At 45.3% G+C, this 15,341-nt stretch overlaps 1 protein-coding gene across 3 annotated transcripts in view; it reads left to right on the top strand.

Moving 5' to 3' along the window:
• LOC144770363 (uncharacterized) overlaps positions 1–15,341 on the top strand; it is a 918,549-nt gene that overhangs the window by 180,886 nt on the left and 722,322 nt on the right. For all 3 annotated transcript variants that reach the window (XM_078654830.1, XM_078654829.1, XM_078654828.1), the window contains exon 8: positions 10,923–12,042. In XM_078654830.1, coding sequence (XP_078510956.1) covers positions 10,923–12,042 — 1,120 coding nt within the window. The remainder of the gene's footprint in view (positions 1–10,922; positions 12,043–15,341) is intronic.

Genomic DNA, 15,341 nt, shown 5'->3' with positions numbered 1-15,341 from the left:
GGGAAAGATCATCAACAGCTCCTTGAGCGAGGGCTCCGTTCCTGACTGCCTTAAACTAGGACAAGTCACACCACTTCTGAAAAAACCTGGCCTTGACCCCATGGACATGAACAACTTCAGACCGGTCTCAAACCTTCCGTTCCTATCCAAAATTCTTGAAAGATGTGTGCTTTCACAATTAACCCAACATCTAGAGAACACTAATCTACTTGACCCTTACCAGTCAGGGTTCAGAAAGGGCTGCAGCACTGAAAACCGCAATCCTAAATGTCCTAGATAATATGCACATGTCACTCGACTCCAACCAATGTCTCCGTCTCATCCTCCTTGACCTCTCTGCTGCGTTCGACAGAGTGGATCACACCCTCCTACTTAATGTCCTCCAGGAGAGAGCGGGCATTGAACAGACGGTCTTAAAATGGTTCGCCTCTTTTCTCAACAACCGCACTCAAAGAATAAAGATCAACAGCTTCAAATCAGACCCCCTCCCCATCAGCAGGGAAGTTCTGCAAGGATCAGTACTCTCCCCACAACTCTTCAACATATCCATGGAACCCTCTCGATCCCAAACTGGCCATGAATAAACACATCTCAAAAACCGCCAAAAGCGCGTTCCTGAACTTGAAACTTCTCTACAAAATCAAACCCTTCCTCCCCCTTAAAGACCTGAAACAGGCCACTCAGGCACTTGTGCTCTCCAGAATTGACTATGGCATCGCAGTGCTGACTGGAACAGCCAAGTCGCACCTGGGACGTCTCACCTCCACCCTCAACGCAGCAGCAAGAATGGTCACAGGAACAAAGAAATATGAGCACATCTCTCCAGCACTCAAAGAACTGAAGTGGCTCCCGATTGACCAACGAGCCAGCTTCCGCACAGCTTGGCCACCAAACTCAAAAGGGCCGGTCAATCCAGGAACCTCAGAAGCTCCAACACACTCCTACTCGTCCCTCTGAAATCACAGAAACACAAAACCTCAAATAAATCCTTTGCGGGGAATGCTCCCAAGATCTGGAACTCCCCCCCGCCCCCCTCCTCCCCCCATATCAGAATGACCGCCTCCTTCCGGCAATTCAAATCGCTACTCAAAGCCCTCTTCCTTGAGCGCTCCGGTGCTTATCGAGAACCCCAGGCCTGACGGTGAAAGGACGCTATCGCTTCGAACCCAGAGCCAGTTGATTCGCTCCTGATCTCCGTCCCATATTGTATGTATGTATTGGCATACTTTTATAGCGCAATGGCTGTCACCCAACGGGTATCCTGGCGCTTTAGACTTTTGTAACCCATACACGATGTTTACAGCTACTGCTCAGCTTACAATATTCTAGGAAAGAGATGTGTTTTTAGAGCTTTCTTAAAAGAAGGGAGATCGCCCAACGGTAGAGAGTTCCAGTCTCGCTGCAGTGAACCTGAAGGACCGACCTCCCATCCTCCCTCGCATATTGCGCTCAAGTTGTTGTTGTACAGACTCTATTTCCTGCTTTTGTCCATGATTCCTGTTTTTTTGTTCTTATTTTCCTTGTTGCATATTGTATTTGCTGTGAAGCGCTCTGATACCCCCGGGTCCAGCTAGCGCTATACAAAATTTCAATAAATAAATGAAATGTAAGGAGAGCATTATTGTATTATTTACATATAATGGAACAAATCTGCAAAACAAAACCGTTCGTTTGTTGCCTACGCACATACGAACACAGGATCACCAGTCACTAAGGCAACAATCTCACGATGGATAATACAAACCATCCAACTGTGTTATTCCAATGCCAAGAAGGAATTAACGCGACCAACAGCCCACTCCACTAGAAAGAAAGAGGCAACCCTAGCTTTCAGGGCCAAACTATACCCATTGACACTATATACAACTGTAACATGGGCATCACCACACACCTTCACAAAGCATTACTGGTTGGATATAAAAATGAGTATGGATGCTTAAATAGGACAGAAAGTGCTCCAACACCTGTTGCAAGGTCTACCTCTCACCACAGCCTCCAAAACACGGGAGAAACCGCTACATAATCTAATGCACAGCATGTCAATCCAGAAAAGGATTCACGCTGCAAAACAAAATGGTTACTTACCTGTAGGAGTAGTTTTGCAGCTTGAATAATTTTCTGGATTCACATGCAAACCACCCGGCCTCCTCTACAAGGAAAACAAACCGGTGTGGAAGCAAATGATCACATCAGTTATTTAATAACCATCTGAAGGACTACAGAATTGAAACACACAGAGAAAAAATCATCTGAAGATGGCTACCACGCACGTCGACCTCCAGGATGCTGCCTGACCTTACATAGGGAACGTACCTGGCACCAAATGATGGTCGACAGCGACCAAAACAAGAGAAAAAAAAAGAAAACCAGAACCATTCTGGACCCAACCACTAGATGGCGGAATAATGCACAGCATGTAAATCCAGAAACTTCTTCACGCTGCAAACTACTCCTACTGTGAAGTAACCATTTAGATTCTCCTGAGCAATACTTGATTGGGAGAACTTACCCAGTCACCAGTGCTGCTAGTGTTATCACTAACCATGCAATGGCTGGGGGTGGGTGGGGGGGGGGGCTACTGGCCTGAAACAGGTAGTGGTCTCTCCAAAGCTTCCAGCTGCATGTCTGCTTGGTAATGACATGGAAATGACATGGGCTGAGGTTGATTTGAAAACCCATGCAGCAATGCTGGATATCCCTGAGATGGTGTGTGTAAAAACAAGAGCACAGAGCTGAAAACCGGGTGAAAAAGTGTTGAAGCCTAAACGTATCTCCCAGCCTTCCAAGACTGGGAAACCAGCTTTTTTACATCAAAGGGATCAGGACCCCTCATCAGGGAAAGGACTTCGACACCCCAGAGGGAAGTGAGCTCATGGGGCTTGACCATTACCAGGGTGAAATCTTAGGCCTAGGGGAACCCTCTAGGGAAGAGTTGTGCCTTGGACAGCAGGACTGTCCAACTCTTGAAAGCCTGAGGAAGAAAGCTTCTGCACAGGAAAAGGGAAATGTCAGTGGTACCCATAGAGTTTATTGGGAATAGGGACTTGTGTACACCGAGGCCAAATACCCCAAACCTGGAGCTACTAGGAGTGGTAGTGTCTCAGAAGTAAAGGGAGTTCCTCCTAAGTTTAGGTCATGACATCCCTCTAGCTGGGCATCCTGGCTAAACCAAAACCTTGGAACGGCTAGTTAGCCACTTTTACTGGCCCCAGATGTCTGAGTTATTTCTGTCGGCTCCTGTGTCACCTGTCAAGCCAGTGGCAAAACAGGTCGACACCCAAAGGCCCCTTGATACCACTACCAGGGATGTATGTCATTATAACGCATGCTTTTACCACGCATGCCTTTACAACGCAGGTTTTACAACGCAAGTCGTTACAACGACTTGCGTTGGGGGGCGCTGGATAGTGGAATAGTTTAATTTACTATTCCAACTCCAGTCCCCGTGGATAGTAGGGAAGGTTTTGGATAGTAAATTAAACTATTCCCTATCCTACAGCGCCCTCCAGCGCAAGTCGCTGTAATGACTTGCGTTGTAAATCCTGCGTTGTAAAGGTACTGCGTGGTAAAAGTTGCGTCGTAAAGGATGTTTCCCCACTACCAGTGGTTGGGGTTCCCTTTGAAAGGGTAGGTGTGGACATAGTGGGTGCACTGGAACCTCCCACAGCATCAAGAAAGAAATTCATACTAGTGGTAGTGGATCATGCCACTAGGTATCCTGAGGCAATTCCCCTTAGGACTACTACAGCTCCTGCAGTAGCCAAAGCCCTCATTGGTGTCTTCATCAGGGTAGGGTTTCCTAAGGAGGTGGTTTCAGACAGAGGTTCCAACGTCATGCCTGGTTACCTCAAACACATGTGAATAGAGTGTGGAGTGCAGAACAGGCTTACTACACCCTATCACCCACAAACCAATGGCCTTGTTGGGAGATTCACAAGACATTGAAAGGCATGATTTTGGACTCCCTGAAAACTCAAAAGGAGATTGGATGTCCTCTTACCATGCTTGCTTTTTGCTTACAGAGCGATGCCTTAGAAGGGAGTAGAAAAAACCAAAAACAATTTACAACAAGGGGTGGTGATGGACAGAGTCTCTGAATTAAGCAGAGTACTCTAACCCAGTCAAGAGATCAGGGCTAGATCCAACACCGTTTTTTAGCTCATTGCACCATCCCAGTTTCAGAACCTGGCTGTATGCAAAATAGTCTGACCCTGGCCCAGTGCATCATGGGAACAGGGCAGACCAGACTACAAAAGCCAATTCTTACACTGGGAAGGAAACAAGCTTCCGGGGACCGGTTTCTGCCATTTCAGGCGTCTTCGGCCCGGCTTGCTTGAATCCTGATGGTGCAATGAGCAAGGGACTCACATCTGAGTATACCCTTCCACGCTTAGGGTGGACAAAATAATTTACAACAAGGGGTGGTGATGGACAGAGTCTCTGAATTAAGCAGAGTACTCTAACCCAGTCAAGAGATCAGGGCTAGATCCAACACCGTTTTTTAGCTCATTGCACCATCCCAGTTTCAGAACCTGGCTGTATGCAAAATAGTCTGACCCTGGCCCAGTGCATCATGGGAACAGGGCAGACCAGACTACAAAAGCCAATTCTTACACTGGGAAGGAAACAAGCTTCCGGGGACCGGTTTCTGCCATTTCAGGCGTCTTCGGCCCGGCTTGCTTGAATCCTGATGGTGCAATGAGCAAGGGACTCACATCTGAGTATACCCTTCCACGCTTAGGGTGGACAAAATAATTTACAACAAGGGGTGGTGATGGACAGAGTCTCTGAATTAAGCAGAGTACTCTAACCCAGTCAAGAGATCAGGGCTAGATCCAACACCGTTTTTTAGCTCATTGCACCATCCCAGTTTCAGAACCTGGCTGTATGCAAAATAGTCTGACCCTGGCCCAGTGCATCATGGGAACAGGGCAGACCAGACTACAAAAGCCAATTCTTACACTGGGAAGGAAACAAGCTTCCGGGGACCGGTTTCTGCCATTTCAGGCGTCTTCGGCCCGGCTTGCTTGAATCCTGATGGTGCAATGAGCAAGGGACTCACATCTGAGTATACCCTTGCACGCTTAGGGTGGACAAAATAATTTACAACAAGGGGTGGTGATGGACAGAGTCTCTGAATTAAGCAGAGTACTCTAACCCAGTCAAGAGATCAGGGCTAGATCCAACACCGTTGGAAGGGAGTAGGGCTTCCCCCCAACCCTCCACCCCCACCCCCTTTGAACTTCTGTTTGGCCATCCTGTGAGGGGACCACTCTGTCTTGTCAAAAAGGTTTGGGAGAAGCCTCTCCAAGAACCCAAACAAGATATTGTGCACTATGTGCTTGGCATAAGGTCCAGAATGGCTGAGTTCATAGAAAAAGCATCCAAGAATCTTGAGGCCAGCCAGGAGCTTCAGAAGCGCTGGTATGACCAAAAAGCTGCACTGGTAGAATTTCAACCAGGGCAAAAGGTGTGTGGTTTGGAGCCAGTGGCACCAAGGGCTCTACAGGACCACCTGAAAATAAGTGAGGTCACCTACTTGGTTGACCTGGGCACAAGCAGGACACCGAAAAGGGTGATTCATGTGAACCGCCTTAAGCATTTCCATGATGTCAGTCCTGATGGTGACCAATGAGGATCAGGAGACTGAGTGAACCTCTCCCTGACCTCCTCTTATACAGCCCAAAAGATGGGTCAGTGGATGGAGTTGTCTTTTCAGACACCCTCTCTGCACAACAGCAGACTGATTGCAAGCAAGTCTTTCAGTAGTATGGAAAGCTCTTTTCCTTGACCCCTGGTCAGACAAACTGGTGTACCCATGATTAGGACACTGGTGAAAGTACACCTGTCAAAAACAAAATCTATTGCCAGTCTGACCTAGTCAAGGAAAGCATCAGAGCTGATGTTGGCAAGATACTGGAGTTGGGGGTTATTGAACCCTCTGAGCGCCCCTGAGCCAGCCCAGTTGTTCTAGTCTCCAAACCTCATCCACAGGGTGGAAAGAGGGAAATGACATTGTGTGGACTATAGAGGGTCCAACCCTGTCACCAAGACAGATGATCACCCCATACCAAGAGCAGATGAATTGATAGACTAACTAGGTGCAGCCAAAGTTCTAAGGACCTTTGACTTAACTGCAGGGTACTGGCAGATTGGCATGGCATCAGGAGCAAAAGAAAGCAATGCCAATCAGGTGTGGAGAATGCCATATCAGTTCACTGTTATGCCCTTTGGTTTAAAGAATACCCCTGCCACAGGTTTGTGAATCAAGTCCTTGCTGGGTTGGAATCCATTATTGCAGCTTATCTAGATGATATTGCTGTCTTTAGTTCCACCTGCCAGGATCACCTGATACACCTTTGGGAAGGTTTTAAATGCCCTGCAGACTGCAGGCCTAACTATCACGGCATCCAAATGCGAGATAAGGCAGGGAACTGTGGTGTACTTGGGTCACCTTATTGGTGGAGGCCCTTGAAGCCCAGGATCCAGGCTATCCTGGATTGGACCGCTCCAGCAACCCAGACCCAAGTCAGGGCATTCGTTGGCCTGACTGGGTACTACAGGAGGTTTGTGAAGGGATATGGGTCCATTGTGGCACCCCTTAACATAACTTACCTCCAAGAAGATACCTACAAAGATAAACTGGGCAGTTAGCTGCCAAATTACTTTTGACACCTTGAAAGAGGCTATGTGCTCAGCACCAATTCTCAAAGCTCCTAACTATGCCAAGCAGTTCATTGTGCAGGCTGATGGCTCTGAGCTAGGGATAGGAGTGGTCATATCCTAGACCAATGATGACAAACCGTTGCACAACATGTCCAATCGTCCTCTTCAGGCCTCACGTGCTTTTCATCGTATCACCCCTGAGATGCTAGCTCAGGCTCTTTTATTCCATCCGTGCCCTTTGTCAGGCTCTTTGGAGAAGGACCTAGCCCTCCTGCAGACGTGGCTGGAGGAAAGACTGGAGGAATTTGCCCCTGTTACATCGTCCCGCAGACTCGCTCGCCGGGTCTCTGCTCCTTGGTTCACCGAAGCTTTGTCCTTGAAGCGACGGCAATGTAAGATGGAAGAAAGGGCATGGCGCTGCCATTGTGACATTGCTGCCAAAATGGCGTATAGGGTATCCATCAATGCATATCACCGCGACATTTTGTTAGAGAAAAAAGCATACTTCTCAAAAAGAATTGAGGATGCCTCTAGTACCTGTAAGGATTTTTTTTTTATAGTGAAGGAATTTACCTCTCCTAAATCAAGCGCAGCGCCGTGTGCTCATTCGGCATCCTGGGTTATGGCATTGGCGGAATTTTTTACCAATAAAATCAAGACTATCCAGGATTCCTTTGCGCGGTCTGGGGTAGTGGCAGTTTCTGATATGACTCCTCCATTTTCGTCCTCCCTGAGTGATGGGGACTCTACTCTTTCAGAATTCCCTCCGCTTTCCTGTGTAACCTCATTGAATCTGATCACTAAACTTAAATCTGGTTCCCCGCTAGACCCTTGTCCAGCCAAATTTTTAGGTGGAATGGCGGAAGTGTTAAATCCCCTGATAAACCCGGTGCTTAATCTTTCTCTCAGCACGGGAGTGGTCCCTCCTGCCTGGAAGCAAGCTCTGGTCATCCCGCTTCTCAAGAAGCCCAATTTGGATCCGGCTGAACACGCCAATTATAGGCCAATCTCCCTTCAGCCAGCCCTTGCCAAAGTTGTGGAGAAATATGTACATTCTACTCTCTCCAACTTCCTTGAAACCAACAGCATTCTGCATTGCACTCAATCCGGCTTTCGCACCAACCTGAGCACGGAGACAGCGTTGCTTGAAGTAACGGAGGCAATAAAGGAGGCTTTGGATGCGGGGGGCAAGGCTATGCTGGTGATGCTCGACCTGTCGGCGGCTTTTGATACCGTCACCCATGCCGGTCTCCTTTCAAGACTCACTGAGATTGGTTTGCGGGGGACATTGTTCAGCTGGTTCAAGTCCTTTCTAGGGGGCCGGCGCCAAACGGCCTGGGCCCCTCCGTTCTCTGCAGTGGTGCCGCCATTGGAGGTGGGAGTTCCTCAGGGCTCTATCTTGAGCCCGACTCTTTTTAACATCTTTATGGCCCCCCTGGCGGCACTAGCTGAGTCGTTTGGTGCCCAGATCGTGTCGTACGCCGATGACACCCAGCTCCTTTTCACGTGTGAGAAGGGGGCAGATTTTGACGGGGAGAGCATCAGAGGTTGCCTAGGGGCTGTATTTCAGTGGTTTCTGCAGAACAGCCTTAAGTGCAACTCGGACAAATCCGAAGTGCTCTTTTTTGGATGTCGGTCCGATCCTGTGTGGCATTCTTGGTGGCCCGTGGATATGTTTCCGCCTTCGGTTGCTTCGGCGGTGGCCAAGAACCTCGGAGTACAAATTGACAATACTCTTTCGTTGAAGCCCCAGATTCTTGGCCTAGTTGGGAAATGTTTCGGCCTTCTTAAAATGCTCCGAAAATTTCTCCCTCTACTCTCGCAGGCACATAGGAAAGTCACGGTGCAGGCTCTAATCGGGTCTCGCCTTGATTATGCCAATGTCCTGTATCTTGGGTTGCCGGAGTGTCTTCTCCAACGCCTGCAGATAGTCCAAAATTCGGCTGCTAGAGCCGTTTTTGGCCTCCATCGGAGAGCCAGAGTCTCTGAATTTTTGAAGACTCTTCACTGGCTTCCCATCCGTAAGCGAATCATTTTTAAGGCGCTTACTCTGGCCTACAAAGCTCTCCATGCTATGGGTGCCAAATACTTCCAACGGCGGCTGGCCTTCTATCTGCCTCCTAGGTCACTCAGGTCCGCATCACTAGCTTTGGCCTTGGTCCCTATTATCAAGAGAGCGCGGATTGGAGGGCGGTCGTTTAGATGTCTGGCGCCTCAACTATGGAACACCGTGCCTGTGTCTTTGAGAAAGAGCACAAACTTGTTAGCCTTCAGGAAGGAGTTGAAATCCTGGTTGTTTGTTCAGTATTGCCTGCCCCCCTCTCTTTTTTTGCCTGTCTGTGTTTGTCTTAGGTCAGAAGCGCCGGGACACACTCTGGAGTAGCTGAGCGCTATATAAAACACCACCTAACATAATATAACAAGGCTAAGACCAACCTGTTGCTCTTATAAGCAGAAGGCTTAAGGGAACAGCGTTGGAGTGCCATTGAGAGGGAGGCCTTTGCTGTGGTTTGGTCCCTGAAGAAACTGAGCCTATACTTGTTTGGTACTCACTTCCTTTTTCAAACTGACCACAGACCTCTCCGATGGCTAATGCAGATGAAAGGTGAAAATCCTAAACTGTTGAGGTGGTCCATCTCTCTGCAGGGAATGAACGTTGTAATGGATCCCAGTAATCGGGGAATGCCCATGCCAATGCAGCTGGACTTTCCCGGTTCTTCCACTTAGAAAATGAAGACTACACACTTCTCTTGGTCACTTGTTTTTCCTGACGGTTCTCCAGCCCAAAGTGGGGATCAGAACCTTTGAAGCTTTCCCTTCGTGGACCCTGCCTATCCTGGGGAAGGAGGCTTGGCACCTTGTCCCAGGATGTGCATTTTTTCAGGCCCTCGAGAACCGCAGGCTCTTGACCCAGGGGTCCAGAAACATGTCTAGTGGTGGCAGCTGAAAGCACAAGTGGTAGGTCGTTTTCAGGGAGCATCTCGAAGATTCCCTCTGTGTGCCTTTTTCATTAAATCCCCCACTGGCAACAGTGTGGGTTTAATGTGCTGATAAGTTTGATACAAAAATTCTCAGTTTTCAGTGTAGCCATTATGGTGCTGTGGAGTTCGTAATTACAAACTCCCAGCAACATATACTCTTAATGGCAGCACTGCACTTACAATGTCTAAGAATGGACTTAGACACTGTAGTGGTACAAGGCTCATGCACCTGTAACCTCGACACTGGTATAGTGCACCCAGTTGGATGGGTGACTGATCTATATTGGGGCAGTGGTTTGTAGGCATGACCCACAGGTGTGCCATGTCGACTTCACTTTGTTCTGTACCAAGACACGCAGCCTGTAAAGTGGGGAGGGGGGTGTGTGTGTGTAGGTGTATAGGTACAGGGCCTTTAACACCTTGGCTGCTAGGGAGATTATCCTGCTGTGCTGCAGACCCTTGTTTCCCGTTGTTCATGACGAGCTCAGCTCGTCATGAGCACACGAGCAGTGTACTGCATGACGAGCTGAGCTCGTCATGAGCATGGAAGGGGTTAATGGTGGCACAATAAGTGCTGCAGCCCTTTAAGACCTTCCCTGGTCACAGTGCCCTGGGTACCTGTTAACATTTACCAGGGGATGACCTATGGCCAGATATGCCGTTTGGGTTAGATTTGGGGAAAGAACACAGGCCCTGGGAACCTGATTGGCAGGGACCCAGGACACATCAAGTCAAAGGGCATCAGTAGTCTGGCAAAATGTGGGGGGGAGGGTACTGCAACAGAAACCCAGCTTCTCACAACATAACTTTGTGAAACTCCACAATAAGCGAGTGATAAATTCTTTCTAATATAGAAATATTGTACATCTGGTTTTTTTGTGGAGCATCCGGTTTTCTATCGGCTATAATATTCAATACTGAACATGTACACCCTCAACGCTGTCTTAATTAACCTTATGTTATGTAATTGTTAACATTGAGGTTTTGTCGGTTTAAAATTTAAATTCCATTAAAGTAGGGAACTAGTTGAGCATTCTTATATTGCAAGGAATGTGAGATTTTCATGTAACACTATCATTGCATTCAGTTTGAAGTTTCAAGCTGAATCTGTCACTGTAATGATTAAGGGAACACTCATGATGAGGTTTTTAATGGTCTTACTGTGGCTTATGTTCTTGAGCTGTAATTGTTTGCAGACATTCCTGGTCATAATGTGTTTTTGTCAGCAAGAAAGAGAACTTAGTAACTGATTTATGTTTTTTGATTTTCATCTAGGAAGAATTGTCCGGCTTTCATCAAGTTGAAATTGGGTCGACAGAAAGACAGGCTTGTGGTTGCTGAAAGCAGCTTCCAGCACAGCCATGATTCTTTAAATACAGATGATTCTCCCACCCCAAAGAGGAGCAGGCTATCTGCCCATGTTGGCCTGCCAGCATATATTGCAAACAACATCTCCAGGAAGTTTTTAGAGCCCGCAGATTTAGAGCGTCTTTTGCGTTTTCGTTCCAGCGCTTTTGAGGACCGCACACAAGTCCTCTCTGAATTACAGTCACTCTTCATTTCAGACCCGAAGGCAAGGATCAAGCTAGTGTTCGTGGAAGACAAGTTTCTAGTGAAGAGCATCTTTGTAATGACATCTGGCATGCAGGATATTGGCCGTATCTTTTCTGGTCACCTCTATGTAGACTTTTTCCCTGATTTTAGCCCTGGCTTTGATCTGTACACAGTCTTTTGTGATGAAGAAAATTCTGGGTGGCATGTATGTGGCCACTGCATTGCAAAGAAAAACCTGTTGGATATTTTAAGATTTATTATGGTGTCCATTTTTCAGACAATACCATGCATGAGTAGCATGGTGGAACGTGTAACTGTGCATCCAGGGATTCAGGTGCCAGGATGCCTGGAGGCTCTTCTGCCCCGTGCTGTAATCCATTACTGCGTGCCTTCACTATTAGAATTTCTTCAACTCAAAATCACCCCTTCCGATATCACCGTAGAAGCTAAAGTTAAAAGCTGCCTGACTCTTCTCACTCACACAAAGTCAGCAGATGTCTATGAGAAATGCTTGAGTGACCTAAAGGTCCTTTGTCCAGCAGAGGTGATCCAGTATTACACAGAGACATGGCACCCACTCAGAAACCAATGGCTCCAGCGAGGTGAGATTACTGAGGAGGCAGAGGAATACATCTGTGGCTTTGTGAAGTTCAAGCACCAAGCATTCATAGCACAGATGGGCCCTGCGCCCTCACTACACCAGTGCCTTCACGTTGTCCTGAACTATGAACATAAAATGCAAAAGAGCATGAATGACCCTTCCCAACCAGAGAAGACGGATACTGTGGATTCTTACTACAGAAAAGAGATGGATACAGCTGAGCATGTTAAACATCAAAAGGTGAACATGCATGGTCCTCCTTAGCTTCTTTCTCCCAAGAAACTGTTGGGTCATTTTTCCCAGGTTACCTTATATCTATGCCATTCCTCATTTATTGGATACAGTACAATTGTAGCAGATGACCTGTCTTGCTACAACAGTGAATCTTGAGCTGTATTGGACTTTTACTTTTTTAATGTTGAGGTTGTTTTCATGTTGTCCTACGATTCAAGAATGTGGGAATATTGTGAAACCGTTAAATATTTTAATAATAGTGACCATGCGTGATATGTACTACAAACTGATTATTTTCAGGCGGCTCACTTATAACTGTCTTAATTACATTTCCTATTCGTACTTCTGTCATTGTTCTCTGTTAAATGGATGCTTAAGTTGTTTCTACTGGGAGTCAATGGATGCTTAAGTTTTCTACTGGGAGTCCATACTGTGACCCATAAGTCTAGATGCAGCGATTAGTCCACTGAGTACTGCTCCTAAAATCAAATTCCATCTGTTGCTAGCACTAGGTTGTATTTCATTCTCCATATGCTTAATGAGCAGAGACATGAGCAAAGACAAAATGTTGTCATTTCATCGAGATTTGATTACTCAAAAACTCAGATCATGATCTGATTAAATGCGCAGCATCTGCACTATATGGTGATTTTAGTCATTTGAATAAATATTTGAAAAGAACATCACGATTTAAGTGCTTTGCCCAATCTTTGTGGATGTTTTAACTGTTGAAATAGTGTGCTGAAGTTTAGGTAGGTCAGGGTTGGTGATTTTTGTCAAAATGGCTAGAAACAGGAATGGGGTGTAGCGAGTGGGGACTCAAATGAAGTATACCATCAGTAATGTTATAAACTACAATTGCTTTCCGATCACATTTGCTGCTTCTTAGGTCTTCGATATCAAGACTTTGTTTCAGTAGAGTTCCGTTGAAGAGCTTTGTTATTAAATATGGAAAAATCGTGACTAATAACTTTTGAATGGGAAGTTAATGGGGGGTGGTATTGGGGACATTTCTGCGGTCCAGGTAAAATGGTCTCTGGACCGGTTTCTGAATTGGTTTAGCAGTTAACTGCCTAATCCTGGCCTTGCTTCAGAAGCAGTCAAAGTTATCTTTTACTTAATCCCAATTCTCCAATGGTGGCAGTATTTGACACTTCACTGATGTACTTTTCTTTCAGATCCTCACCGAGAAACAGCTATTCTGCCCAGCTTAAACCTTTTTTAGAAGTATATAGTGCTTTTTTTACTGTCATTATAATTGGGATATTTGTGGAGCACAACCCAGCAACATGAAGCATAATTCTAATAGGTTTTACAAGGGTATAGAGGACATAAACTCCACTGTATGGTAAGGGCTACTAATTCTCGAGCAGAGACTCTGTTGCATTCCATGGACTGTGAATCATCATGGTCTATTTTAAAGGAGAAATTCCTAGTCTCTGTTTCCCACTTCTCTGACCCTGAGTTGATATGAGCGTTGGAGGATTATTCTGACTGGCTCCTTTCTTTTTTTCTATTAGTTTTCCTGAAATACTCAGATTGGCATCAGCAAACTGTGTCTCGGATGAGTAGCCCAGCTATCAACCATAGTTCTTAACCCATTAGTTTTATCATAATTAAGGCTCCCAGTTTTCTGTTTTTACTGTTTTTTCCAAATAAATACAGACGGTAAGCAATGTGTTTCCTGTCTGTATTCATTTTTAGAAGGGGAAAAATTATGAAAATTGTGATCCTAATGAGTGACTTTCCATGTTGTCTTTTGTGAATTCCAAGCCAACAGATGAACTTATAGATAGGTTATGATATCTTTAAATATGGCACATGTTAAACTATATTTGTAGTATTTTGCTATTATTTACCTGTGGGCGTAGTGTGTTGATGTATTTGGCCACTGAATTTGGTAAAACGCTACCGGCATCAAAGTATGAGTGAATGTTTATCAGTTAAATACATGTGTAACCTTTTGTACTCCACTGGTTAAATACTAATAAGATGGCCCCAAAAATAAATATGAATAAATACAGACTGAAATGTTAAAAAAATAAATACTATAAAACCGGTAGCCCTAATCATAATCCTTGGACCCCAGCAAAAAACAAATAAACCTAACAAGGCACCCTTCCGTGCATACACAATTAATTGTCTTTAAACCTAAATTATGAATAACACCAACACTAACCCAGTAAGATAGGTATAGTATTAAACCCGAACACTGGTTTGAATCAGTAGCTGTCCCTAATCAAATGAACATAGTACAATAAATACAGAAAGGTAATGGATGAATAATGAAATGACTAAAATATCCCATATGTTTTCTCACATCATTTTTAGGATTCAATGAATTTGCGGTTGTTAGATTAATTGTGAGCACTTGCCTGCAAGGGTGTTAAGCAGTTTCCCTTTCCTCTCTACCACTAAATGTAATGCACCTGTAGCCTTCATGATACAGATGCTGAATAACGAGAGACAGAGTAGCAACTAGTTGGCTAAAGTCGCACACAACCACGTTAGGATCAAGATTTAACAATTGCAATTGCTTAACTCCAGTTTTTCATGCCAAATGTTACTGTTCGTGATACACAGGTGCATATATGGATATGGTCTGCCTTAATTGTGCTGTACCTCGGACAGTGGTGTATAATACATCTTGAAATTCTGGGAAAACAGTTATATGATATGTAATGTGAGAAACATGTATTATGATATTTCACACATAGAAAATTAGCATGACTGAGGGGAAGAGAATCAGAATATAGTTCTGACCCAGCAGGGACACCTATACTATTAATCAGTTCTGAATGCCAATCCTTCTCATTAGATTGCAACTTAGTCTAGACCAAGGAGGCAAATTCCGTATTATTAAGGGATCAAAGCAATGATGCAGGGGCTTTTATAATATGTTCTTCAGCGTAAATTGGCAAAAATGCTTTCTTTCGTTTTAGAGTATTGTATCAGGAGCAAACGTTGCTTGTAACACAGTAAAAACGAAGATGGCTATCGTATTTGGGCTTAAAGTTGCTTACCCTGTGAAATCTTTTTAAATTGTTTTAAAAATTGGCAACCTTTAATGGATTTTAAGAGCACAGAAATCTGTATTTGCCCCAATCGCTATACTAAGCGATTAACCCAGCCAGCATGGCGTCTAATTCAGAGTAACTTCTAATCTTCTAAAAAAAAAAAAAACAAAGTAGGCAGTTTGAACTTGGTGAGCTAGTCATTAGGTTTATTAGGCATGATTAAGGCCTCCACCAAACAAGGTGTGGAATTGACACCTGTGAGTACAGATGAATAACTTAGCAAAATTA

The sequence above is a fragment of the Lissotriton helveticus genome, chromosome 7, assembly GCF_964261635.1.
Source record: "Lissotriton helveticus chromosome 7, aLisHel1.1, whole genome shotgun sequence".
Classification (NCBI taxonomy): Eukaryota; Metazoa; Chordata; class Amphibia; order Caudata; family Salamandridae; genus Lissotriton; species Lissotriton helveticus.
The sequence above is the reverse complement of the archived record's forward strand: the minus strand, read 5'-3'. Positions and strand labels throughout refer to the sequence as shown.